The 27,128-nt window shown below is 50.4% G+C and overlaps 1 protein-coding gene across 3 annotated transcripts in view; it reads left to right on the top strand.

Annotated features, from left to right (window-relative positions):
- Positions 1 to 607: 607 nt before the first annotated feature.
- FGF13 (fibroblast growth factor 13) overlaps positions 608 to 27,128 on the top strand; it is a 159,197-nt gene continuing 132,676 nt past the window's right edge. For 2 of the 3 annotated variants that reach the window (XM_030272372.4, XM_030272371.4), the window contains exon 1: positions 609 to 1,160. In XM_030272372.4, coding sequence (XP_030128232.2) covers positions 611 to 1,160 — 550 coding nt within the window. In that variant the 5' untranslated portion in view covers positions 609 to 610. Of the gene's footprint in view, positions 1,161 to 27,128 lie in introns of all 3 variants that reach the window. The other variant, XM_072929004.1, reaches the window with a different exon arrangement.

The raw sequence follows: 27,128 nt of genomic DNA, 5'->3' as shown, positions 1-27,128 counted from the left end.
CGGGGAGAACGGGCGAGGGGAGATGGGGGCGGGCCGCGCTGCTGTAGCACCGGTGAGGGGCTCTGGCCGCTCCCGGGGTCCCTCCCTGCTCCCGGGGGGATGGAGCAGGGGGAGGGAGGGCTGAGAGCGGCCGGGCTGGGCGGCAGCCGGCGCCTTCCCTGCTGGGAACCCGATCCCCCGCTGCCCTCCGTGCCCGCTGGTACCGGGAACCCGATCCCCCTTCGCCCCCTGTGCCCCGGCCGGCGCTCCGGTCACGGCAGCAACAGGCTGGGAGCGCCGGGCCCCGCTCCCCGGGCCGGCACAGCCCGGCACGGGCCGGCACAGCCCGGCACGGCCCGGCACGGCCCGGCACAGCCCGGGGGCAGCGCTCCGGCGCCGCAGGGCAGCGGGAGCCGTGCTGCCCCCGCTCCCCCCCGTGCCGGTTAATGGAGCCCCGGTGCGGGTGATGCGGAGGGGGATGCGCGGAGCCGGGCGGCTGCAGCTGCCCGCTCCAGCCCTGCGAGCGTAAACCTGCCGCCTCTTCTGCAGTGACGGGGACTCGCGTCCTCCTCCTCCTCCTCCTATCCGCGGCCGCAGCTCTGCTGCTCCATCCCATTATTATTAGGGGAGGATGCGAAAAGAGACAAGCCCAAACCCAACACAGCCAAGCGAACAACCCCCCCGAGTCACGGTACCCCCCTCCCCCCGGTCGGTGGGACTTGCAGGACCAGCTGCGCTTCCCTGGCCCTGGGGAGGGGAGGCAGAGCCGGGGAGGCGGGGGAAGGAGGGAGCCGGGGCCGGGCAGACACAGGGAGTATCGCTTTTGTCTCCGGCACGGCGAGCGGCGCAGGGGCTCGGTGCTGCGGCTGCCGGAGCCCCCCGCGCCCCGCTCCGCTCCCCGCTCCGCTCCCGCACCGCCGGGCTCCGAGGCTCCGCTCCGGGGAGCGGGCAGCTCGCCGGCTCCTCATCGCCCCCCCTTCCCCCGCTCCTGCTGGTATTCCTGCTGATATTCCTGCCTTGTCGGCGTACAGGATCCCCCACACGCACGCACGCTGCCCCCCGCCCGAGCTTGCTGTGGGTGCAGCCGGAATTCGCGCCGCTCCCGGGGATTTTCCCACCCAAGCTGGGGTCTATGAGCGGGAAGGTGATCAAGCCCAAAGAAGAGAAAGATGCTTCCAAGGGTAAGGCAGGCGCAGCCGCCCCGATGAGCGGCTCGTTCCCCGGCCCGACCGCGGGCAGCCCGAGCGCAGCGGGCCGGGAGGGGGGCACGGCTGCGGGGCACCGGCAGGGCTGCGGGGCACGGGCAGGGCTGCGGGGCCCGCTCAATGCGGCACCGGCACCGGCACCGGCGGCGGGGCCCCCCCGTTCCCCGCCGGGAGGGGAGGGGGCGGCTCCCGGCCGGGGCCGGGGGTGCTCGGCGCTGCGGCGGCCCCGGCTCCGGAGAGCGGGCGGCGAGGGGAGAGAGACATCGCCATGGAGACGGGCGGGGGGGACACGGCCGGGGACGGGGGGACACGGCCGGTCTCGGGGGGACACGGCCGGGGACGGGGGGAAACGGCCGGTCTCGGGGGGACACGGCCGGGGACGGGCTCGGGGCGTCCCCGCCCCGGTTCGCCCCGGGCCCCGGGAGCGTGCAGGGCCGGGCTGCCCGCACCGGTGCATGGCTGGGGTCCGGGGGTCCCTGTGCCCGGTCCCTGCCGGGCTCTGGTCCCAGTGCCGGGGTCCCAGTGCCGGGGTCCCAGTGCCGGGGTCCCAGTGCCGGTCCCAGTGCCGGTCCCAGTGCCGGGTCCCTGCGGGCTCTGGTCCCAGTGCCAGGTCGCACGGGTGGCGGTGTGCCCCTGCCCGCCCCGGCCGGCTGCGGGGCTCGCTGTGCCCGCACTCCCCACGCTCGGGGACCCGGGGTTGCGGGCCGGGCCTCCCCAAGGACCAAAACCTGCTCCTTATTTCCCAGGTTGTAAAACGGAGTGGGACGCTTCCCTGCCGTTTACTTTTTTAGCAGCCTGAGAGGCCGAATCCAAACAATACGGCCTTTCTGTTCCTGATAAAAGCCTTTTTGGTGTCGTGGTTTTGAAAATTTATGTTTAACGCTTTGGAAAGATTTTTTTTTTTTAATATGTTCTGTTCATGTGAGTTTTCCCCTAACTCTGTCTTTCCCCTTCTTACTATGTTCTGTCTCGTGTCCAAATCCTTAGCGTTTGCATGACATTTTTTTTCTTAGCAACACAATCAACTTCACTAGTTAGCTGCATTGCAAAACCTTACTTTTTTCAGATAAATATGTTTTGCCTTTACATTATATCCTTTGAAGCTGGGTTGGTTTTGATTTTTTTTTCATGGTGGCCTTATTTGCTATATTGTGCTTTAAATAATTTATTAAGCAGTGCAGAACAAAAGATTCCCGCCTTTCTGAGGAATTATTTTGCGTGCTTTAGAACTGTGTTACAAACAAAAAGAAATTGCCATGCTTGTGCCATGCTTGCCTGAAAGCTTATTTTTAAAATCAAGCTTACATATTCCATTTTGTGCTATGAGTACAAGTTTTAGTGACACACTCGGTGGCTGAAATGGCTTTGGCACATTTCAGAGCGGTGGGACAAAGGCGTTTGTATGTCTGTTAATGAGTCAGTGATGCCCGGGACTGCGAGGCTGTGATGTCAGTGCTGACAGCGCAGCAGCAGGTGAATACTCCGAGGCTCCCGGGAAAAGCACTTGGTGCCGGTGCTCTGCTTCCAGGAGATGCTGCCACGCTCCCCGGGCTCCCAAAAAACTTTCTGTGTTAGCACCAAGTGAGGAGGCAGCTCTGGGTGCAGCGGGAGGAGCCGGCATGGGCGAGGGGCTTTGTGGGCAGCGGTGAGCACCTGTGAAACAGCTTTCAGAAAGGCTCCGGGATGCTGAGAAGGAGTTAATATTTACTAATATTTACTAATATTTACTAGTGGTTTACTTTACTATGTATAGGCTGCCTGGCCGTCCTTACCCTCTTGAGTTGTAGACAAGAATAGGAAATGGTTTTTTCTCTGAACCACCTGAATTCTCGTTTGGTGATTGCAAGTGTTAATACTCTTAATGGGAATGTTTAATTTGGCTCCAGCCATAGTAAATACACGCGGTGATGGGTGGGTTTTTTGTTAAGATTTTTTGGTTTTTTGGATGGGTTTTTGTAGACAATAAACCAGCAATTTGCCTGGAAAGGATGGGCTATAATTTCCTGCATTTTTCTGCAGGTGTACTGTGGCACTGAGAGAAAGCTCTGTGGGTTTGAGTCAGTTAAGCTCTTTCAAAGAACAACATAATGATCTTTAATATCCGAGCAGCCTGTTGAGGTGAGGATTCCTGCAGCCCGCTCTGTAAGACAAGGTGATGCATTTACCTGCTGTAAATGCACGTGTCCCAGGCTGTGTCTGCCTGCTAACCGTGGAGTGCTGCTCAGTGCCAGCAGTGCCAGCTTTTCTGGCTCCTGGAGCTTCCTGAGGCACTGCAGGGCCATGCATGAGCGAGACCTTGCTGTAGTTCTCTACAGAATTTGGGGAGGGGGTGTTGATGCTCCCACAGGTTCAGCCCAAATGTAGGAGCTGCGCTGTGTACATTGTATAGACACTTTGTTCCACTGGCTTTTGGAGTGTCTCTTTTTAGAAAAAAACTGATTTATACAGAACCTTGAAAGGCCATGGAGTTTGCTGGGAATAAGCACAATCCAGAGCAAATACTGAACTGCCTTGCAGTGGTTTTTTGCAGTTAAATTATGCTTTTGTAAAGTCTGTGGTGGTATCAGTGGAGTTCTGCAGGTGTTACAGAAGTATAAAATCTATTTTTAATTAAAATAGTGGGGGTTTTTCATATATCTCCTGAAGCCAAAGAGGAAGGTAACTGCTTGCTTAAGAGTATGTTGGTCCCACTTGTAAATCCTGCCTAGAAAACCCAGTGATGGCTGTGTTTTGCTCAATGTCTGGTTGCTTTTAAAAGTGTCTGTGGGCATTTAGAATTATCTATCCTAATCTTAAATAATGCCCATGGATTACCAGAATGAAGTCAGGGATGTGCAGCTTTACTTTCTGCAAGATGCTGCATTAACTGTGAGTGTGTACCTGTAAGATTAGGGCAGATTATGGCATTGCTTTCCCTCCCCCCTGTTCATTTCAGGTGCGGGGTGCTGTGAGCCCAGGTGCCTTCCCAGCTGCTCCCCGAGGGCAGGTGGGCAGTGCTGCTGCTGCTCGGGGTGAGGCTGTTTGGGGAGCCAGCAGCTGCCCCCAGAGAGCAGCCTGTGCCCCGGGGCTGGTGTGTCCTGGGCAGGTGTCCTGTCCCTGTGTCCTCTCTGCCCTGTGCCCCGGGGCTGGTGTGTCCTGGGCAGGTGTCCTGTCCCTTTGTCCTCACTGCCCTGGGGCAGCTGTCCTGTCCCTGTGCCCTCTCTGCCCTGTGCCCAGGCTGGGCAGGAACGGGAGGGTCTGGAGAGGAGCAGCTCAGCATCCTGCAGTGGTCACTGATTTTGGGAGCAGCTCTGAGCTCAGGGGATGCTCTGGGTGCACTACCAGCACAGCAGTGCTCACTCACTGATTTTGGGAGCAGCTCTCCTGCATTCCAGCACAGCAGTGCTCGCTCACTGATTTTGGGAGGTGCTCGCTCACTGATTTTGGGAGGTGCTCGCTCACTGATTTTGGGAGGTGCTCACTCACTGATTTTGGGAGCAGCTCTCCTGCACTCCAGCACAGCAGGGCAGTTCCCACCAGGCAGGTCCTTGTCCTGCCTCGGAGCTGCTGTGCCCAGAGCCCGGCTGTGCCAGGGCAGGGCACTTCCCCCAGAAGTTTTTGCCTTGCACTCTGGGCACGAGTGTCCCCATCGGTCCTCGGGGCTGCACCAACAGGACCTGTTTTGAATTAAATGCTTTTTATCTTCTCTTTGAGGGGGGTTTGGGCAGGAGGAGAGCACTGGCATTGGAGAGGGAGCTGAGACGTGCTGGGAGCCCTGTGCTTTGGACCTGGGCCTCGGGGAGCTCGTGCTGTCTGGTATTCCAGCCAGGCTCTTTCCACAGGCTGCTGTGCAATTTGTGTGCCTCCTCTGTGCAAAGTCAAGAGCTGGAGCAGAGAGTCTCAAAGTGAATCTGAGAATGGATTCATCTGCGTTTGTTTTCCTTTTTACTAAGGGGATTAGGTACTATTGGCTTTCCCATCAAAGCAGATGCAGGGGATCTTTTCCTGTCACCGTGCTGTCACTGCAAGGAACTGGGATGGCTTTGTCCAAAAGTCTGATAACCTCAGCCATAAGCAGGGAGAAAATGCAGAGTGTATTTTCTTCTACAGAAAGCAAAATAGGAGCATTTGTAAAACTGAAAGCTTCTAATCTGAGAAGAGTGTATTGAAATAGTGACAGTAACAGTGAAGACTTTGGAAGAACAGGTACTATTCTAATTCAGTGACAGCAGAAAACAAAGCACTTAGAGAAATCACTTGGCAGGAAAAAGAGAAGTCAGAATTCTGAGATATCTATTACTGCTTTTCCTGGCTTTATGGGAGTATAGGATAATGCAGCTGATGATTGAAAGGTCTGGAGAAAAGCTGACAAAAATAAAGCAGCTGATCTCGACAGTTATATTTCTATAGTACTGATTCATGAGAAAGTAACTTACTTCAGGGACTGGAGAGGAGCAGCATGTAAGCTGACCACGTCTTGGTCGGAGTCCACGGAATCAAAATTAGCAGCAAGTGCAGCCCTGGTGAGAAGGGGGAAGGGAGCACGGTGCCGACTGCCTCAAGTACTGCTTGGGCAGCTCAGGTCCCAGCAGGGCATTTCTCTGTCTCTTTGGCAGAAATTTGGGTGCCAGTTCTTTCACATTTCAGACCAAAAGCCTACCAAAGTTGAGCAGCAGCTGCAGTCTAGGATATGAACCTGAGGATGTGTTCAGGCGCTTGCCAGCAGCAGGCTGGGTCTTCTTGTGCTCAGCTGGTGCTCCTGACTTACAGATCAGAGTTGTGTTTGTGCTGTAATGAATGACACCAAGGAGTGGTGCTTTCGTTTTGTTCACTTCACACTAGAAATCTCTCAGCCTCCTGTCTGGGATTCCAGATCTCACTTGGAACTGATGCCTGCATCGCCCACGGGAAAGCCAAGCCAAAATCTGGGCCGTGCCCCAGCCCATCCTGGGCACTAATGCTGCAGGGGACAGTGGCTGCTCAGCGCTTGGCTGAGATCCTGATCCGTTCGGAACTCCCAGTGACACCCGTGGGAGCTCCTGGGCCTGCCCGTGGCATTGCCTCGATTAGTGGGTGGTTGTTAATGTGCCCATGCCTGGAATATTTACAGGAACTGCCTCCTCTATGACTCATTATCTGGGGCTGGCGCTGGCACCACAAACCGCAGTGACTCTTTATAAAAGAAACATCCTTCCCTCCCAATCCCGAGACACCGGCCCCTCACATATGTTGATAAAACGTCAGCAGCTAAAAAGTGGAAGCAGTCCTGAGATGAAAATGCCAGCACATTTGTGCTGATGCTCTTGAATGGTTTCAGTTGAGGAAATGCACAGCAAGGCAGGATTTCAGGGATAGGCTCCCCACTCTGGGCTGTGTTAGTGTTGGTTCTTGTGCGCTGCTGTCCGTGCCAAGAGCTCCTGTTGTACAGCAGGTTGTAAACATCATCTTTTTCTGCTTCTAGAGGAAAACTTGGTAATAGCTGCTTCTTGGCAGATGCCAAATCCCATCTTCAAAGGAAGAAGCCCAGGCAGGTGAAGCCTGGAGGAGGAGAAGCCCCACAGAGCACTGCAGGGCGCTGCCAAGGGACGAGCACCAGCAGCCACAGAGATGCATCAGAATTTGCATGGCTTGGGCTTCTGGCACCTCTGCTCCGTGGCCACCCACAGGACACTGGAGATTTGTCATTAGCTGTGTTTGTGCCACTGAGATTTCCTGCAGGGCACTGCTCTTAGCCCTGTGCTTTGGGAATTGAGTGCTGCAGGGTAGCCTTGGTCAATGAAGGTTCATTTTCTGCTTCTGCTCCTCACTGTGTGGTAGTGCTGAGGTGGCTTGAAGAAGACACAGCTCCAGAGTTGTGTGAAAAACCTCCTCAGGAGCAAAGGCAGGACGAGTCCTGCTCCTCAGTCTCCTGCAAGCACTGAATCCATGCCTGTATAGAACCCTCAGAGAATCTGGAGGTGTCCTGTGTGCAAACAAAACGTTTGTAACTCCAAGAGGACAGGCTTCACCTCCTGCACAACCTCTAGCTGCCATTTCAGAGCAGGGTTTCTGTGTCTATGTGTCCTGGGGAGGCTCTGCCCTGTTGGTGGCTGGGTGCTCTCACAGGTTCCGTGTTTCAAATCTCCTCTGAGGGACTGAAGGTTCTTAGCTGCTCCTTCCTCAGCTACATCATTTGACCTAACAAAACTCCATTTCCCAAAACATGTCTTGGTCAAACTTACATGAAAATGCATGTTAAAAACCAAAAGGAGACAACTGTGTTATTTGTGTTATTTACAATAACCCTTTTATTTTTGTGTATGGTATCTTGGGTAAAGGGTTTCTGTGAATTGCTTGGTCTGGTTTCATGCTCAATATTTGTATTGTGTTGCTGAGTGAAATGAAGGCGAAAATAATTTGAATTGCAGCCTCAGGCAGGTAACAATTCAGTCCTTTTCATGAAGAGAGTGTAAAGTGAGACTGTTCTCCACTTAATTAGTTTTGTGAGAGTGATGTATAAGGCAAGGTCAGTGCTAAAGGAGGAAAGGGCTGGCATGGATTGAACACTGCTTACGTTGTTTGAATAATTAGAGCATCACTGTGAGGTGGGAGGGAGCAGAGGACAGAAATGAAGTGGGAAGAAGAGATATTCCTGAAATAGCAATCGAATTGCCATTGATCTGGGCTGCATTACATGTACACAGTTCAAGACTGACTAAATCTGAGCTGGTGGTGGATTGTTACCTGTGACACTGGTTGTGCTTGCAGCTGGAATGAAGGTGAATTTAAAGAGATACCTCTTCTGTGGCCCAGGGAATCTCTAGACGCTTTTCAAAACCTGGGGTTTGATATAATTGATACAAGGCTCCCTTGGTTTCTTTAAGAATAAATTGTTTAACCAGTGCTTGATATATTTGATAGCTGTGCATTTAGACACCACCCAGTTTGGGATGAATTTCTGCTGTGTTGGTGGGATCAGACCAGAGGTGGGCGTTGTGTGATCCCCCTCTGACCCGTGTCTTCTGCAGGCACCTGCTTTGCCTGTCGCTGTGGGAAGTGGCAGTGTCACCTCAGCCCAGCACAGGGGTGCAGCAGCAGTGCTGTGCTGCTCTGCCTGTGTCCCTGTGCCTGTCCCTGTGCTGCTCTGCCTGTGTCCCTGTGCCCGTGCCTGTCCCTGTGCTGCTCTGCCTGTGTCCCTGTGCTGCTCTGGCTGCTGTGTCCCTGTGCCTGTCTCTGTCCTGCACTGCCTGTGTCCCTGTGCCTGTCCCTGTGCTTCTCTGCCTGTGTCCCTGTCCCTGTGCTGCTCTGGCTGCTGTGTCCCTGTCCCTGTCCCTGTGCTGCTCTGCCCTGTCCCTGTGCCTGTCCTTGTCCCTGCCCTGCTCTGTCCCTGTCCCTGCCCTGCTCTGGCTGCTGTGTCCCTGTCCTTGTGCCTGTCCCTGTCCTACTCTGTCCCTGCCCTGCTCTGCCCCGCTCTGTCCCTGCCCCACTCTGTCCCTGTCCCGCTCTGTCCCTGCCCTGCTCTGTCCCTGCCCCGCTCTGTCCCGTGCCCTTTGGCAGCTGGCACTGCCATCCAGAGGTGCCATCTCCCCAGAGCAGCCTGGTACCCATCTCATCGTCCTTCCCCCAGAACATCCCGGGGTGGCCCCAGTGCTGCTGCCAGGACATGCTGGACACCTCTAGGGAACCTCGTGGAAGCACTGGGACATGCTGGACACCTCTGGGGACAGCCCTGCTGTCACCTCACCCAGCCCCTGGGGATGAGTGTGGGGATGTGGGGACAGGAGGGCTGCTGCCCACGGGGACAGGTGACTTCCCCTTCTCAGGGGGCAGGAGCTGGGCAGTTCCTCTCCCTCCTGGCCACAGGGCACCCTCCCCTGTGCTGCTGCTGCTTCCCAGGGGCTGCACAGCAGAGCTGACAGCTCCAGCACCTTCCTTCAGGTTTCGGCCACTGAGTTGAACTATAGACGTTTAAGAGTTCTGAGCCACTTTCCCCTGCCCCCATAGCCTGTTTATTCAAATCCAGTGGTAATTAGCACTCACCTAATTGTTTTATTTTTCTGTTCATTTGGTGTATGGAATCACAGAATGGTCCTCACTGGAAGGGAGCACTGGAGCTCCTCTAGTCCAGCGTGCTGCTGAAGTGGGATCTCCTGACACATCACTCAGCATTGTGTCCAGACAGTTTTTGAGTACCACCAGGAAAGGGAAATCAGGAATTTTCAGTTTTTCCTCTTCCTTTTTGCTCAAATTTTAGAAATTTCTGGTTTTCTTTAAATGAAGGGGAAAAGCACAGGGCATTTTTTCATGTGTAAAATGGAAAGACACAATAGAAAGTGTGAGAGAACTAGAGAGGAAAGCCAGGAGAGGGGGCAGGGGAGAGAGGCAGCAGGAGGAGGGAGCAGTGCAGGCTGAGCTCCAGGTGAGGCACAGCACAGCTGTGCTCACAGCTGGCCTCACGCTCTCACCTGCCCGCAGGCACACAGCAGGACAGAGATTCCTTCTGATTCTGCCCTTCCTGCCATCTTCCAGCAGTTCCCAAAAGATGGTGGTGCCTTTCTTCTCCCACGTGTCTCTATGTACCTCACTGCTACTGGCCACAACGTTCAAGTAGCTGAGGCTGGATTTGCGTCCACACATTGTCAGTGTGCTGTTGAAGTGCTTGCACAGAAACACTTTTCCTTTGGCTTTTACATCTGCTGTGGAGTTCTGTGCAGCTTTCTTGTGTGTCCAGTACACATGTGAAATCCTTGTGTTGCTCTTGCATCTCAGTTTGCCCAAGCTGTGCTTCAGTACTGCCTGGAAAATGAGAAGTGTTTTAATTGTAATTACACACAGTGCTCTGAGCTGCTGTCACTCACACTTGGTTCCTCCCAGTGCTGCAGGAGAATAAGAAACCAGGATGGACCAGCTGTGCATTGTCACTTCTTGTGGGGCGCAGAGCTGGAGTACCTGGCCCACCGAAGTGCTCCCTGGTACAAGAGAGATGTGGGGGTATTTTGGGAGCAGCAGTGCTGGTGAGAGTCACAGGGTGTGCATTTCCTAAGGGAAATGGTGGTGCTGAGTGAGGCCAGCAGGCAGGAGGTGCTGCTCCAGCCCAGCTGCTGCTGGAGGAGGAGGAGGAGGAGGAGGAGGAGGAGGAGGAGGAGAGGTCCTGCAGGCTCTGCTGAGCAGCAGTGCAGCTCCGTCATGCGCCCGGCCTCACGCCGCCTTCTCGTCTTGCACAACAGCCACTGAAGGTCCAGAGACTGCCAAAAATAGTGCCTGCCTTCAAGGGATTGGGCAAGGAGAGCCCCAGTGGCGTCCATCTGCTGCTCCTCCTCCCCTCCGCCCCGTGTTTGCCTCTGAGGAAGGATATTGGGGTTCCTTTGCTGTGGCGAACTCAGTAAAGGTGCTAGCAGTGAAGTAAGTCAAGAGGGATCAATCAAATCAAGGCTCTTCTTCATCTCCTAACGGGGAGGCTCCAGCACAGGAGGTCAGAAGTCTGACTCCAGCTGAACAGAGATTTTTGGGGGGAAGTGGGACCTGTTTCAGAGCCACTCCAAGGTCAGGGTACAGCCTGGCCAGGAGGCTGGACAGGGAACGCCTGCTTTGCGTGGAGCTGGGTTGGTACCTGGCTGCTGGCCACACAGAGCTGTTACTTGGCCACTGGAGAGCAGCAGAAAATATTTCCTTGGCTGGAGGAGGGCTTGGGCTGTTTGTTTTGGGGTTGGGTTTCATGTTGCTTGTTTGTTTTGTTGGTTTGTTTTGCTTTTTTTTTTCTTTCAGATTGTCAGTGCAAACCCCAGTTTTCAAGTTCTGTTTGTGTAATTGTGTCTTTGGGTGGAATTTCTGTCACAGGATTTCTGGGATGTTGGTGATTAGTGTAAATAACTTCATGAGGAGTATCCCGTTAGGAGGGGATGGAGAGGAGTGAAAGCTTTGTAGGCAGTGATCCAGCAACTCCTGTACAGGAGAGAGCAGTGTGGAACACAGGAGAAAGGGTCACTTGTGCTTTTTCCTAGTAGTTCATTTAAGAACAGTAGATGCTCTTGTTTCGGGATGCTTAATTTAAGTGGCAGCAATTAATGACTGTAGAGGAGAAAAGGATTATACAGAACTGTGAAAGTTGTCAGTTCTTTTCATGGCAACTCTGAGGGTTTAAAAATTTGATTTTTTTCCCTCACTGGGACAAATAAGCAAAACTTCTTTGAGGTTTCTCAGGAAAAATAGTCACACTGGAGCTATTTTAAGGAAAGAGACCTGTCAGGTTTTCCATCCCTGTCCTTGTTCCACCCTTGCTCTGAAAAGACCTCCTGTCAAACCTGAGATGTTTTAGCAAGACTTTTGAGTATGATCAGAAAAATTAGTTAGGCCCTTCTGAACAATGTTAGGAAGAGATTTTGAAATATGTAACAGCTGAAAAAAAGCAGGGTGTGGAGTCAGTGGTGTGGAGGATGGCTGGAAGCTCAGCAGGGAGGTGGCAGGGCTGTGCCTCTTGGGCTGGAAGGGTTTTTATTTCACTCCATGTTTGATCACGAAGGATGAACTTTAAATTGCCTTGTGGAATGACTACAAGGTACCAGGCTGAGAATGGAAGGGGGAGAAAGTGTGATGCAGTGGCAGGAGAAAGCAAATTCTCCGAGACTTTGAAGGTAGAAAATGAGCTTTGAAAAGTCTCTGGAGAGCACAAGGAGGCCGAAGAATGTAATGGAACAGGAGATATTATGGGTAACTCGTAGTAATATCAGACTGCAGTGAAAGCACACAGGTTTGACAGCCTGAAATGGTGCAGAAAAGACTTGACAATCTGTCCTGCAAGGTGCCAAACATCTCTACTTTCCATTTACCCAAAACCTGTTAGCTCTGCTTTGGGCCCCCATCAGTGAATGTTGGATATTCTTGTCATGCCGTGTTCCACCATCACAAATTCTCCCATTAAATGCATTTCAGGAGCCACTGAGTGTGCACGAGGAAGTCTGAGAGAGCGACAAAAGGGAATGAAGGGAATGAAGGAAAGCTAGCAGCGTTTGGTGCTGAGGTTCAGTGTGTGAGTGAGCTGAGTGCCCCTGTCACTGCCAGGAGATCAGGCATTGCTGTTCCTCCATAACGCTGGGGAGAGCCTTGCTGCTAATTCATCCTCAGTGCTTGCACTCACTGGTCGTTATAGGGCTGTTCTTAAAGTGCTTTGCCTCCTCTAATTCCTGTTCTTACTGCTGCCTTAAGCATTTCAGACTGTCCCTGTGCCTGTGAGGGGTTGGATAACTACTGGTGGGAGACCTTGGTAGCTCACTGGTGTTATTTGGGTGGCACCTTGTCCAGAACAGACCTGAGCCAGCACTGTCCTGTCAGGTCAGACTGAAACACAATTTCTGCTGCTCAGTATCAGCCTCGCTGAACCAAATCCTCAGTGGAAGTGTGATACGCTCCCACTTCATAGTGCTGACCGCTGTTGTGATGAATATTTTAAACTCTCTTTTTTTCTCGTTTTTTTCTGTATAAAAAGTGTGGGGGTTGTGTTGAATCAATGTTGTAAGATAAGCCTGAAGATTGCTGGAATGAACTGCGATATTGAGGTTTGATTCTGCAGTATGAGATTACTGAAGTATGTAAGAGAAACAGATTTGGTTCCTGGAATCTGATCTTGCAGCAGCAGAAAACCGTGTTGGTGAAGAAAAGGGAGCAGAATCCTGAGTTTAGTTTGCATCCTCACAGATTGCCTGGGAGATGCTGTGAACTGAAACAGTGTGGTCTGAAGTTTTTACCCTGTCCTGTGCTGGATGTCCTTGAAGGCAGCTGCTGCCTCTCCAGTTCTGCTGTATTTTGGTTGTTCGTGCTTCAAAATTTGGCTTTGGGAATTATGCTGTATAATTCAGCCTCTTGCACGATCTTCATCTTTATCTGTTTCTTATTTATGTTTCACCTTTTTCACAAACATAAGGATTATTGACTCAAAGGTATTGAAGGATCATTAGCACCTTGGTAAATATGATGAGAATGAAGAGTCTTTAAAAGTTGGTGGCATCAATTTTTGACCCAAAATACCAGCACAAAGGACAGAAATGTTAGTTTTATGTGCATTTTGTATTCAGTATTCAGAGCTGCAGTGTGCTGTCTCTGTGTTTTACTGCGTGGAGAGAGCTGCTGGTGCTTTATAAATTGCAGCTGATGCTGCTGTGATCAGTGAAGAAGTTATTTTTGTGGAGTGTTTCTGTATTGCAGGCTCAGAGCCCTGGCTGCACTGACAGACCCATGGTGGGCTAGCTGGGGACCAGCTGGGCTAGCACAGCTCAGAGCTCTGGCAGTGTCAGGCTTCAGAGCAAACTGGCCACAAACCAGGTCTGCCTTTGTTCCTGAGCTCCCAAATCTCACAGCAGTGAAGCAGGCTGCCCTGGCGTGCCCAGCTTTATTTCCCAAGATGGAATTTAATTCATTCCTTGCTCACTGACTTGAGTAAATCAATTAAAATGTGTGTGTGTGTGTGGAACAAGTCTTTGACGTAAGGTAATTGGTCAGGACATGCAGACATATGAGGAAGGCGTGGGACAGATTTTAAAGCAGGAGACCGAAACGTGGTGAAGTTTCTTTTGATGTGGTGTGGTGGTAGCTAAATTCCCATCTCGTGTAGTAACAGGCTTTTCTCTGGGTGCTGTGGTGTTAAACACTCCTCTTTGCACGTATCCAGGCTAATCTTTTTCAGCTTGTCCTTTTGGAAACACGTCATGTCTCCATCCTTTTCACTTCGTCTGGAAAGGAGGTTAAAGATGGGAATCTCAAAATGCAAAGACTATCAGCTGCCCCCCTCTTTCAGTAGGCCAATACAGTTCACTAATTAATTATTCACTAATTAATTGTTTCCTGCACCTTGAACAGAATATGTTGAATTAAAAATATGCAAGCAGCTTTTTCTTTCTGTTCATCAGCTCCTGTTGGGTGCAGACTTTGCACCACGACTGATGGTTTGAGCGTCCCTCCAGTTTGAGGCTGGGTTTGTTGAACTGCAGTGGTTTCAGCTTGTATGAAATGGGACCAACTACAAAATCAATTCAGGCTCTGGTTAATTTGAAGTTTATGTCCTTTCCACGAGACATATTTCTTCAATTACCTTACCTGCTAATTGTATTTCTGAGCAATTTCTTGCAGAGACCTATAACTGTGTGTTCTTGATATGAAAGCTGCATTATTCTCTCGAGGAGATAATCACTTAGTGACGTACTGAGCTCAGCTCATGCTGCCTGCTCTTTGCCTCTCTGGAAAACCTGAATTTTAGTGGTAGAGGAGAACTTTTCTGTCTGTTCTCTCCTTTATGATGCAGGTGTTTACTGGGAGGCTTTTCCTTGTGAATAGATTATTTGGTTGTGATTATTTTTTCCCTACCCTAAGTTATTTAAATAATATAATTTATCATTATTTTTTTGTGCTATTTAAAAACAATCCAACTGAAGTAGCTATGGGCCATGCAGTTCATTATTAGAAGGCTCTTCTGAATCAGAAAAACATGTTTCTGGAAGATATGTGACTTTGAAACACAAATTCTGCTGACTGCTGCTGGACTTTGGAGTTGGAGGTGGAGGAGTTTGTGCTTAGCTGGGAAGTGAAGAGCATCTTCTCTCCCAGCCTCATCAGGAAAGGCAGCTTTTGGAGGCAGGACAAGTCCTTTCCAGAAGTGGTGCTGAGGCCAAAGAAGGCTCTTGTCTTCTCATGATATTAATGGGCTGAAATGGAAAATGGGAAGCCTTGACAGGGCCGGTGAGTTGGCATAAAATTCAGCCTTTAAATTATGGTTTGGCACCACAAAATGCTGATGGTGCTGAGGCTCCTGGGGCACGGTATGCAGAACCCACTCCTCCAAGAAAAGTTTATTTCTTTTTCCTGCATCAATATTTATGAATTTTCCCCTGCCGCCCTCCAGGCAGCAGTGACCCAGTTTTAGGGTTCTGGGTATTTATGGGAGATGGGGGTGAGGATAAAATTAGGGTATGAAAGTGGAGTTCAGGGCACTTCCCAGATCCGGCGCTGCGGCTCCTCTGTGGGTGTGGTGTGTGCTGGGTAATTCCATTCACCACCCTAATACCCAGGGGCTTGGGAGCTGTCACAAAAAGGACAGGGGTGCCAGGGAAGGGCTCTCTGTGGCACAGCTGCTCCAGCTGGAGCTGCTCCTGCCCTCCCCTGCCCGAGCTGCTGTGCCCAGTGTGTGTGGCCGGGGGCTCCAGCCCTGCTCTGGGGTCTATCCCCACTCCAGGGTCAGGGGCAGTGCTGGACAGGCACTGCTGCACACTGCTGCTGCAGAGATGAGCTAGAAGTTGTCTCTGATCTGTAAAAACATCCCCCCCTTTAAACTGCACATAACCTATCAGAAATGACATTTTAGAAAATACTTACCCAAAGCCCAAAAGATTATGGCACACTGAGTCCTCTGCCTGAGAAAAACAGGTCTGTTGTAATGGAAACCATCTGGATCAGGTTTATCTTTCAACCTGTTGATCTTTATGAAGGTGGAGAGATGGGTGTTGTAGTTGACTGGCATCCTAAGTTAAATTGCTACCAAAATGTAGTGTCTGTATTTCTGAAGATTCTGTGGTTTTGTAATGTGTGTTTTTTGGTTTTTTTAACTGGGGACCCAGTGGTCAGGGTATTCTCTAGGTAATACTTTAAATGATAAAATAGTCTGTGTTTTGGTTTGGAGCAGAAGTAGTGGAGTGTATTCCTGCACTTGTGGAGCCACTGCATGCTGAGAGTTATCTTCAAAATGGTCAAGTCCTTTTTCAGTGTAAATCATAGATTGTGTGAAAGCTTTCCTTAACTGAATAGTATCTAGTTAATATTTAATAGTTCAGGGTTTTCTTCTTTGCTTCGTGTGTCCAGGCTTCATTGCAGTGCTTTCACACTGAAAGCAGATCCCCAGAAGATGAGATTTTCCAGGCTGCTTACCTAAGTTCTTCTCATTAATAACAAGGTCTGCACAACCTGGTGCTTCTCGTTTCAGTGGAGAAACTTTTCAATGACCGTATGCACCCTCAGATTGGCTTAATTCCTTTATGCAAGGGAATCTGTCCACGTAACACTCCAGCTGTTCATTTCTTGTTGTGGTTTTAGTAGCAGTAGTGCTGTTAAATAGCCACTGATGAAACTTTTCCACAGATCAGGATTAGCTAAAAATGTGTGGCTTGAGCACCGAGCAGGCAGGCAGCCCTGAAAACAAAATGTCAGAGGAGAACTGTACATTGAACAGCTGACATTCAGATGGGCAGCACAGACTCAGGATTGTACAGTTACTGCTCATCACTGAGTTCATTTTTTGTCTTTGTCTCCTGAAAACCCTTCTAGGCATCTTTCAGAATAGCATCTCTCTGTCCCTGAATATGTTTAGAAAAGCTTAGCTGCTGAAGAATCTTAGCATGAAATCTTAGTGCTCTTCATTGAAGGGAGGAGATTAGTTCAGTATACCTTACTAGGTACTTACAAGGGCACTCATTTTCTTTTCCAGTACTCTCACGTATTCATTGTGTCCTTTTCTGGGAAACCATTCTCCCGCTGAAGTTTCTACAATGGTTCTGGGCTGGTTTTGTCCTCAGGCTGTTGTGATCTACTGCATTTCACGTGTCCAAGTCTCTGTTTTTCTGTTCACAGTAAATAAGCTTGGGCTAGAATCATAAATCCTCCGTGGGGCTGGGATGGAGCTGCTCTGTAAATACCTGGCTGTGGTTTGTGTACCTGGAGGTGAGACACAGCCCCGAGGGAGGGGGGCAGCTGGCACTGTGCTGTGGGGTGCAGCTGTACCCCATGTCCTGTGTGAGGGACAGCAGCTGTGGGGTGCAGCTGTATCCTCTCTGTGCCCTGCAGCTGTACCCCAGCTCCTGTGTGAGGGACAGCAGCTGTGGGGTGCAGCTGTATCCTCTCTGTGCCCTGCAGCTGTACCCCAGAGGGGCCAGGGCACACGGGCAGTCCCACAGGTGCCCTTCCTCTGCCTGCAGCAGAGCTGCAGTTTAAAACATCTGCTCCAGCAAACCCCCAAAGACCAGGTTTCTCAGGGGTCTGCAGGTCGAGATGACCCTGAGATTGTAAAAAGCCTTTTTCTCCCAGCCCCACGGCCAAAGAAGGAGTGGGAATGGGCAGGGTCGGCTTCTCAAGGTCATTTATTTTCTCTTACCTATAAGATGCTTTCTCAAGGAGCTGGGTCTGTCCAGCAGGTCAGCCTGCAGCAGAGTCTCACCTCCTTGGGCTGGTGTTACCATATTATACCAAAAACTACCTGTGCCATGTTTACAAAACGTGCCAATATCTATCATTTATGTTGGACAGTGTGTCTGTACCTTAACCCAGTAGAAAAGTGTCACCATCACACCAAGGGATGGAGGGCAGGAGGAAGGAGAAGAAGGCCAGGACATGCCCAAATCCCTCCATCTTGTCCCCTTGAATCCCTTATTTTAAAACCCTAAAATTCCGCTTTTTCACCCTGTGTTAACTCAACTCCCACACTACTCAAACCCTTGAGGTTTGTAATTCCTCATACAAAGTTGGCAGTTTCTTCCACGGGCTAAAATGGAAGCCACAGGTATTTTTGAGTTTGTGCCAAGGGTTTTTGACTTTGTGTGCCTGCCAGGGTGTGGAGCCAGCCAGGGCAGGCAGAGGGATGTGCTGGGCTCCCGTGGTTTCCAGCAGCACTCTGCTGCGGCTCCAGGTGCCCGTGTGCCCGGGGCCGGCCGGGGCAGGGCACCCGAGGGGTTCCTACAATCCTGGCAGGGCACCTGAGGGGTTCCTGCAATCCCTGGGGTGTCTCTGCTCCTGCAATCCCGGCCGTGCACCCGAGGGGCTCCTGCAATCCCGGCCGGGCACCCGAGGGGTTCCTGCAATCCTGTCCTCAAACCACCACAAATATAACACTGCTACGCTTGGAGACACGAATTTATTTGTGTGACTGTGTGCAGAACAGGCCCAGGAGTGATGCAATTCAGTGCTTTTCGCTTAATTTCTTACAATTATGCTGGTAAATTGGAACATTTGAGAGAGTTTTTAGTTGTTACAGATATGCAGGTGCCTTGCTATTTGTCTGTAGCCCTCATTATAACAATTCCAATCATCAGCCTGTAATGTCTTCACGTTAATTACTCCTTTTGTGAGATTAGATTGGCAAATGAATCTTCAAGCAACTGATGAGTACATCTGTGACTTTGTAATTTAAAACTAAGGTTAATAAGGCCAGGTCCTGGTGGGAATCCACTGGTGGTCTTTGTTGTACAGGTAATGAGTCTGGCTTTCCAGTTTGCACGCCTGGGTTTTCAGACTGGCTAAATCAGTACCCAGAAGCAGATGTGAAGTGCATTATCCACTGCATGGATGTTAATTACATCTGTGTCAAATAAAAAACCTCACTTCTTCCTCAGGCCAGGTGTGTGTGTGTGCTGAGAGCCTTCTGACTGTTGTTCCCTGTGTGTGGCACTAACCTGTAAATCCTAGAACTGGAACTGCCTGTTATGCTGCAGTAGAACTTCTGCTAGGTTTTAGTGCAGCAAATAATATTTTACTGTAATTTATTGCTTCCCAGTTAATGTAAGTTATAGATACTCATTAACTTTGGAATAAATACTAAATTTTACTCTTGCAATTACAAGGCAGTATTAGGATATAATTTAAATCAGCTTTAATATGGAATGTTAAGAAAAATGAACAGGATTTTAAATGTAAATGACACATATTTAGATGGGAGCTCTTTATAATTATTACTCTGTATGCCCTGCATGTCTAGATTACATGTGAATGTTCTTTGTGCATTAAGTGTGAAGTAATCAGAGGTAGAAGATGTCTTACAGATAATAAAATCAATTCATTGCGTTAATGTATTCCTGTTCAAAAGCAGGTGAAGACTCCCAGAAACATTTGCCAGAGAGATGATCTGCAAGAGATGGAGCAGGGGGAGAAGGGAAGAGCAGCTGGGATGGCAGTGCCATGGCTAGCAGCATACAGCCAGAACAATGCATATCAGGGCAGTGAAATACCAGCTTGAGTAGAAATAGGAGGATCTGTAGAGCTCTTAGCTCGAGCCAGGGCTGTGCCAGGGCTCCTGGCTGCTGTGCTCAGTCCAGCTCTTTGCTGGAGCTGCCACTCGGGGCTGGGGATGCTCCTTGTTGCTGTTCTCACAGCATCATGTGCAAGTGATGCGAGTTCTGTGCACAGACACCAGTGCTGCTGCGGCTGAGACTGGGGAAGGCTGGAATTCAGACAGCTCTCAGATATGCCCATGGGTTATTAGGTTCTGGTACTGACCATAATTACAAATCTCAGCAGGCAGTTCTGGAGCTGCTCTGGCAAAGCTGTAGGTGGAGGACTTTGAGATGAGGTGCTGGAACACCTCATGGAAAGGAAAAAGCAATTTTGATCTGTCAGAGCTTTGTTGGAAAGCATGAAAGCAAGGATGCTCTGCACCCCTGACTTTGCAATGGCAGTGTGTGTTTGGAGCTGGTGATTTGGGCATTAAAAACTGTTTCCTGGGAGTTTGCCACAATAAAAGAACAAGCAGGGACAACCCTTTTGGCAGATGTTCCCCACTGGAAGCATTTGAGCAGCAGGTCTTGTTCACAGTCCTTGGTCCGAAACCCAGAGTTTGTGCTTGGTGATGGATGTCTGCAGTCGCTTTCCAAGGTGCAAAAATGTGTGTGAAGTTAAATTATTTGGATTTATCTCAACAATATGAAGGACAAGAGAAATGATGCAAATATATCTGAGTAGCCCTCTGCCTTTGTAGCTGAGATTGCCTCCCTTGTTAGCTTGCACTGCTGATCCAATTCACCATAGCAGCAATTCCTGGCAAATGCAAGGTGAAGTGTGAGTCCTAAGGCTTTTAGTTTTGTAGTTACAACAAATTATCCTCAACCCCTAGGTTTGCTGAAAATATGACATCCCAGTTGGGTTCTTAGGGACAGTGCTGTGCATGATTACATGGTCTGTCACATATTTTCATCTGTGTACAGCTTGAACAGAGCAAAGTCAGTGGGACTTCAGAAACATCGAGTTTCTGCAATTCTGTGGAAAGTGCTGCTGTGTAAAGGAGAAGGACCCAAGCCAGCACCCCAAGTGAGGCAGAGGGGGTCATACCTCCTCTCTTATGTTCAGAGGGCGGGGCAGATGCTGATGTGATTGCACCCTCGAGTCAGAACCACATGGCCAGGCAGGCCAGAAACTGGGGAAAAGTGGGGAAATACTGTGAGCCAGAATGTGCACAGGCATTGCAGGTGCTGGTAAGGGGGAAATGTTGGGGGCAAAAGTGACCAGTCAAGAAAAGTACAATCCCCATTTCTTCTTATGCAGAGCAGCTTGTTTGTTAGCTGTGCTATTAAGCACTGTTAATCTAGATAAAGGCTCTAATCCCAGCTAAACCCATTGCCAAGCTCCTCTGCAGACTTCAGTGAGACTGGAGCTCTTTTCATCACTGGTTCAGGATTTCTTTTCTTGGAGCTGTGTGCATGTGAGGAGCGAAGGGAGAATGAAAGGAGAGTGTGATTTGAACTGGAGAGCAAATGCACAAACACCAAATGTGTGTAAGAGAGAGAAACAATCTCATGTTTGCCACCGCACAGGAATATTTATCCACTTGCTTTGCCTGTGCCCCAGCTGAGAGGAGATTTGGATGTGGTGTTTCTCCAGGAGCTGGACACTGCGTGCAGCTTTGCTCTGACCCAGCGTGGCTGTACTTTGGAAGGACAGAACTGTCACCTGTGCTGGGGCTTCTCTCTTTTATGAGCACTGGCACGGGTCATGGATGGTGGCTTAGGAGTTGTAGCTTTTTGTGCTGAAAGGAGTTTATACAGCCATTGTTTTGCTTTAAAAACCAAGCACCTAACTCTCCTGTAACTGGAGAGAAGCTGCATAAATCACATTTGGTAGCGTAGGGTCCGTCTACTGGTACAGACAGATATTTCAGACTAAGAAATATTTCTCAAGGGCAAAATATTTTCTTGTGCACTGAACTCATCCTTCCCTTCCCTTTACGTAAATAACCTGCTGAAAACAGAGTGCTGTGTGTATAATCAGCAGGTGAGTGTGTCTGTTGAGGATCAGAGCATTTGGCATCTTCTCTCTCCTGGCTGTGGGTGCAGCCAGGGTGTCAGATGGATGAAGAAATGAGCAGATTCCCCGTGTGCCTTCCATGTTTGGCACAGGTTTGGGGAGAAAATGGCTTTGTGTGGAAGGAGCAGAGGGGGTTATGAACTCTGGTTGTTGTTTTATTCCCTGAGCAGGGCTGGGTTTCTCTTTGGAATGGGGGCTCAGGCTGGGGCTGGTGTTTGTTCTCTGAGCAGGGCTGGGTTTCTCTGGGTTTCTCTTCGGAATCAGGGGCTCAGGCTGGGGTTGTTGTTTTATTCCCTGAGCAGGGCTGGGTTTCTCTTTGGAATGGGGGCTCAGGCTGGGGTTGGTGTTTGTTCTCTGAGCAGGGCTGGGTTTCTCTGGGTTTCTCTTTGGAATGGGGGCTCAGGCTGGGCTGTGGCCAGGCTGGGGTTGCTGTGGCCCGAACTCAAACCCTGGGCTGGCTGTCCTGGCTGTACCAGAGCAGCCAGCCCTGCCCAGTGACTGCTCCTTCCCAGACACCGAGCACTCCCTGCTCCAAATTGAGTTAAGGGTCGGACTTGAAAGGATTATTTGTGCACAGAGCAAGGAGCAGCCCCGTTAATTGACTGATTCGCTTTGTTTAATTTTTGATTTAGTGAGAATGCTGAAGTGATGACTCAGTGAGTCATGTTAAGATGTAATCTGGAAATATCATATATATGATGAGTAGTCCCTTCTAAAACAGTCTGATCTGAATATTAGATTTATTTCATAATTGATTTCTGCTGCAGGAAGAGCTACCTGTGTCCAAAGCAGTTCAATTAAAAAGGAAAAAGAAGAGGGGGAAGAAAAGAAGAAAGGCTGTAGCTGTGGCTGGGGAGCTGAACAAGGGGTGCCATCTGCCCTTCAGAAGGGCTGCTGGGAGCAGTGCAGCTGGGGCAGCGTGGGCTGTGTGCTGAGGGGCTGTGCTGGTCAGCAGCGCTGGTACCGCTGGGGCATAGCAGGAGACCCCCGTGTTAATTAACGCGTTAATTAATGTACTGGATCAGTGCTCAAGGAGCTCCTGGGGGGCAGCAGAGCAGCTCGTGCCCAGGGTGGAGCAGAGCAGGGGGGGCAGCTGGGCAGGGACTGCCACGGGACAGTTGCCCTGGCATGGGACAGTCTGTGTGCCACGGGCACTGCCATGGGACAGGACAGGCTGTGTGCCACGGGCACTGCCATGGGACAGGCTGTGTGCCATGGGCACTGCCCTGCCACAGGACAGGCTGTGTGCCATGTCCCTGGCACTTCCAGAGTCTTTGTGCCATGTCCCCTGCCACGGGACAGTCTATGTGCCATGTCCCCTGTACATTGCTGGTGCTCATTGGGCTGGTGCTGTCCTGGGGCTTTTGTTTGCTTTGGGGCACTTTGATGTCAATATCCCTTTTAAATGAGTTGATTAAATGTGCATGTTCATTAGGCAGGTGGAACCACTTTAAACCAGAAACTAATGAGAAAGTACTTTGCTGTAAGAATTTTTTTTGGTAACTGTGATTAGTGATTTGCTTCATTTTGTTCCACTGAGATATCATTAAGCTCAGCATGCTTTCCAAAACTACTTATGTAATGGGCAATCACATATATGTTTTTAATCTCCTTTCACTTTCACAAACCTTTAAAGTGTCTAAAGGAGCAAAACATCTCTTGTAGGGAGTTCAGCATCCAAGTTCCACGGAGAAGCATCTGTGTCTGTGTGAGCTGTGCTGGGGACACAGCTCTGAGGGAAGATCAGAGGAGGCTGAAGAAGGCAAAAGAAGGACCAGGATGGGCAGGGGCAGGGCAGGGCAGAGTGGAGGAGATGGGAGTTGATGGAGGAGTGGAGGAGATGAATGAGGAAGAAGGGCAAAGCAGAAGGATGAGAAGGGCAGAAATGGAGAGGCAGAGGTGCAGTGGTGGCACCTGGGACAGGGTTTAGTGGTTGGTGGCATGAGGTTAATGGTAGGTAGCACTTGGTGATCTTGAAGGTTTTTTCCAGCCTGAACAATTGTAGGACCCTGAAAATCAGAGGGGTTTCAGTAACAGCACCTCCCTGTCTGTGTCCAAAAGCGAAACACCAGAGCCCAGAACAGAATCTGCTCTGTGGCTCTCATGTGAATCTGTTAGAGCAGCTTTATCTGAGGCCATAAGGGAAACACCTCTTTGGTGTTTGCTTTCTTTATTTTATGTTTATACAAATATAATCAGGATAAGGACGAAGCAAGGGAATGCACAAGTTCTGCTACCAGGCCATGTTTTCCTTTGGAGAAAGCATCTGTGCAGTGGTGCTTGGCCAGGATGTCGGATGTAGGATGTAGGTGTGCTCACTGGAAACAGCGAGGCAGTGAAAAGCCATTTTAACTTTATTAGGCTTAAAAAGCTTCATGAGATGCAATAGGCACTGTGCAGACACGTGAATTAATATTAAAGCAATCTATCCTGTTTTCTCAGCTTATTCTGGAAATGGAATGTGCTTAATAATGAATTGTCCAACTGCCCAGGCAAGCAGTCAGACAGAAGCAAAAGTATTTTATTTGTCTGTGGCTCTGAATTTTTAATGAAAACTCCACTCTGTCTCCTATGTGGAACATGCTGCCTGAGGACTTGCATTGGAATGATATTTTTCACCGAGTTTCATACTTCTGTGGAGGAGAATGCTATGAATACCTGATGATTAAGTCACTTTGTATCTTGCCATACAAGACTGTAAGAGTATAAATTATTCAAGTTTAGTGGGTGTTGAGACTTCTGCATCGGTTGTGCTCTGAATATAGAAACTGGGAGGCTTATTCAGCAAAGCAGCATATTTGAAGCAACTGTTGGCAACTTGGAGAAATCTTGTTTTTAAAGAGAAGGAGAGGGTGTGACTAGTAAAAAAATAACTGAATGAACACGTGGTCTCTAACAAAAGGTGTTTTCTTTGTGCAGCACTTCACTACCAGTGACAAAATCCTGGGGTTAATGTGGGGTTTTGAGTTACCCTCTGAGATCTTTAAACCTGTTTTGGGGGCAAGTATTTGTAGTTATCAGGCAGGTTCTGTCACTGTTCCTTGGTGTTGTCCTTACCTTCAGGGCTGCCCTGGAGATGCCAGGGGCTGGGCTGGGGGAAGCCTGGCCTGGTGCCTGTGCAGAGAGGACACGCTCCCGTTCTCCAGGAGCTCAGGAGATGTGGCTGAAGGTGGCATCCCTGTCCCGTGTGTGCTGCTTTCCTGCTCACCTAGGGAAAGGCAGAATGCACAGCTGAGATCCCTTCGGGCACACCCAGACCTTCCCTGGATAGGGAATTTTAGATGCAGACGGAGGGAGGCTGTGTGGGTGCAGAAAGCTGCTTTGTCCTCCCTGCTACGGGAGGGTTTCAGCTGGTGCCTCAAGAGGAGGTGACTGGGTTGGGCTGCTTGTGCAGGACCTGGGTCTCACAGAAGGATATTTGTAGAAGGATATTAAATTTTGCTGTTTGTTGCAAGGTTTGGGTTCCTGTGACATGAACAGCCTTCTTCAGCTTCCATGTATGTAATATGTAATGGGTTTTGTTTTTATGAGAATTTCTGATGGAACAATGCCTTTCTTGTGCTTTTGCTTCTGAACTCCTCTCTCCTCTGTTTTGGTGCTGTGTTTGCATGGCTGCTGTTGAGTACATGGAGAAATTAGGTGTCCACAGAGAGACTGATTTATTTTTTACCTTAGACTGGCTTATTTTCTGCACTGGTCTCTATGGCCAAGTGCCTGATCTGGCTTTCCAGTCGTGCTGTTGAAGCTGTACAAGCCAGCTGTTTGTCTCACATTTCCTCCTTTCAGGCTGGTGTTTTCCTGCAGGTAATGTGTCCTCCCTGTGTGCTGCATTTAGCCCTGATAACACAGCAGTAAGCAGATCCTGCATGTGATGGAAATGGATCTTTCAATTTATCTGGCATTGCAGCCGTGTGTTTAAAAATAAAAAGGCTGTGCAGTTTTAGTTACCTGTGCTGCTTTTGGCTCTGCCAGCAGCAACCACAGCTTCTCCTCCATCCACGTGGTCCTGCTGCCCTCCTTGCCATTCCCGAGCAGCCTCAGTCTCCCAACCTCTTGGCTTTGGTGTTGGTCTGTAGCAGCAGAAATCCTTGTAAACTGCCATGGGCACATTTGTTGCCATGTCAGGAATGATGTGATGCCTTCTTCCTTGGCAAGTTTGTGGTCTTGATCCTTGGCTCAGGTGCTGAGGATGAAAGTTGTGTATGTGCACCTACTTACTCATTTTTAAAATGCTGTTGGTGTGTTTTGGAAAGTACAGCTGTTAAAACATTGGAAGGAAGCTGTTCCACTGGTGACCAGTATAAACAGTGACTGTCCAAGTGGTGGCTGGAATCGCCCCTGTAAGGAACAGATTGTTGTCTGATGAACTTTATCTGGGGAAGCACTCGAGCCCTCCCCTTTTTCATGTTGCACTGTGCCAGGGCCGTGTCCATGCTGGCTGGAGACCCTCCAGGGCAGGCACAGGGTGGTCCTGGAGCAGAGCATCCCCGTGGGGGCTCTGCTGAGGCCCCTCAGAGTGCCCCGGGTGTGGGGAGGCTCTGGGGGTGGCAGGGGGGACAGTGGTGCTGAGCTTTGCAGCCCTGTGTCTGCAGAGCCAGTTCTCAGAGCTGCTCTCCTGAAAAGCCCAAGATGCCTGTAGCACACCAGATCTCAGCTCTGGGTTAGGGTTAGGGTTGGAGACCCCTGGAGCACAGCAGATCTCAGATCTGCTCTGGGTTAGGGTTAGGGTTAAGGCAGCAGACCCCTGGAGCACAGCAGATCTCAGCTCTGGGTTAGGGTTAGGGTTAGGGTTAGGGTTAGGGTGAGGGCCTGAGACCCCTGGAGCACAGCAGTTCTCAGAGCTGCCTTCCTCTGCTGAGAGGTGAGAATTTTGCTGGAGTCATTCTCCAGCACGGCTTTTGTTGCTGCTCGCTGCACAAGAGGTTGTATCTCACTAATATTCTTCCCAATGAACATCTCCATGAGTAAAAGCATCATTTGGCAGACATCTGCCAGCTCACAGAAAGGATCTGTTTACGAGTGAAGAAAAGTTATTTGTTGACATGGTGATGTTGCAGTATAATATGTACTGCAGCCTCAGAGAGCTGCAAGCCATCACACGTTTAAAAGGAGAAAGGCAGAGAATGTATGGATTGCTGTGGGAAAGGCACTTGAAATCAGTTATTTGACATTGAAAACTAAATTAAAATGTCTGTTTTTTACAGAGTCTAGAGACTGCAGTGAAGCAACAGAAGAGTCTCACAAGGAGAGATTTGGCTCTTTTTCTCACACCAGCTTTGGCTGGGAAAGCAGGGAGAAGTGCTAGGGAAGCTTTTTCCTTCGTGCTGGTGGTGTTTAATGTGAAAATTCCTTTTTCCTATCTTTGCTCCTTTAACGTCTGAATTAGCCTTACAAAGGATGGATTTTCTTCATTCCCTGCAGCCCCCCTGTGCAGGCAGGGCACTGCTGTGTGCAGGCAGGGCACTGCTGTGTGCAGGGCCAGCACAGCCCGGGCTGCAGGTGTGCCACGCCAGCGTGGGGCTGTGCTCACAGGCTGAGTCTGTGTGGGGCACCCTGTCCTGCCAGGGCTGTGGGGTGGCACAGGTGGCACACCCGCTCTCTCTGCCCAGGTACATGGGCTGGCACAGGTGGCACAGGTGGCACACCCGCTCCCTCTGCCCTGTGTGACAGTACCGCTCTCTCTGCCCTGAGCCCGTGTGCTGCTGGCAGCAGCGTGCCAGGACACAGGTGTCCACAACTGCCAAGGACAGAGGGTTTATTTACCTGCTGGGGCAGTTGGAGGGGCAGGGCTGCTCTCCCCCTCCTCTCCCAGAACTGGAGCTGCTGTTTGGCACTCGCTGAGAGCCCAGCCCGTGCCAGGGCTGCTGTGCCAGGGCTGCTGTGCCAGGGCTGCTGTGCCAGGCTCTGCTGGCACAGCTGGTGCAGAGCTGGAGAACGGGCTCATGC

The sequence above is a fragment of the Taeniopygia guttata genome, chromosome 4A (genome assembly GCF_048771995.1).
Source record: "Taeniopygia guttata chromosome 4A, bTaeGut7.mat, whole genome shotgun sequence".
Lineage (NCBI taxonomy): Eukaryota > Metazoa > Chordata > Aves > Passeriformes > Estrildidae > Taeniopygia > Taeniopygia guttata.
The sequence above is the reverse complement of the archived record's forward strand: the minus strand, read 5'-3'. Positions and strand labels throughout refer to the sequence as shown.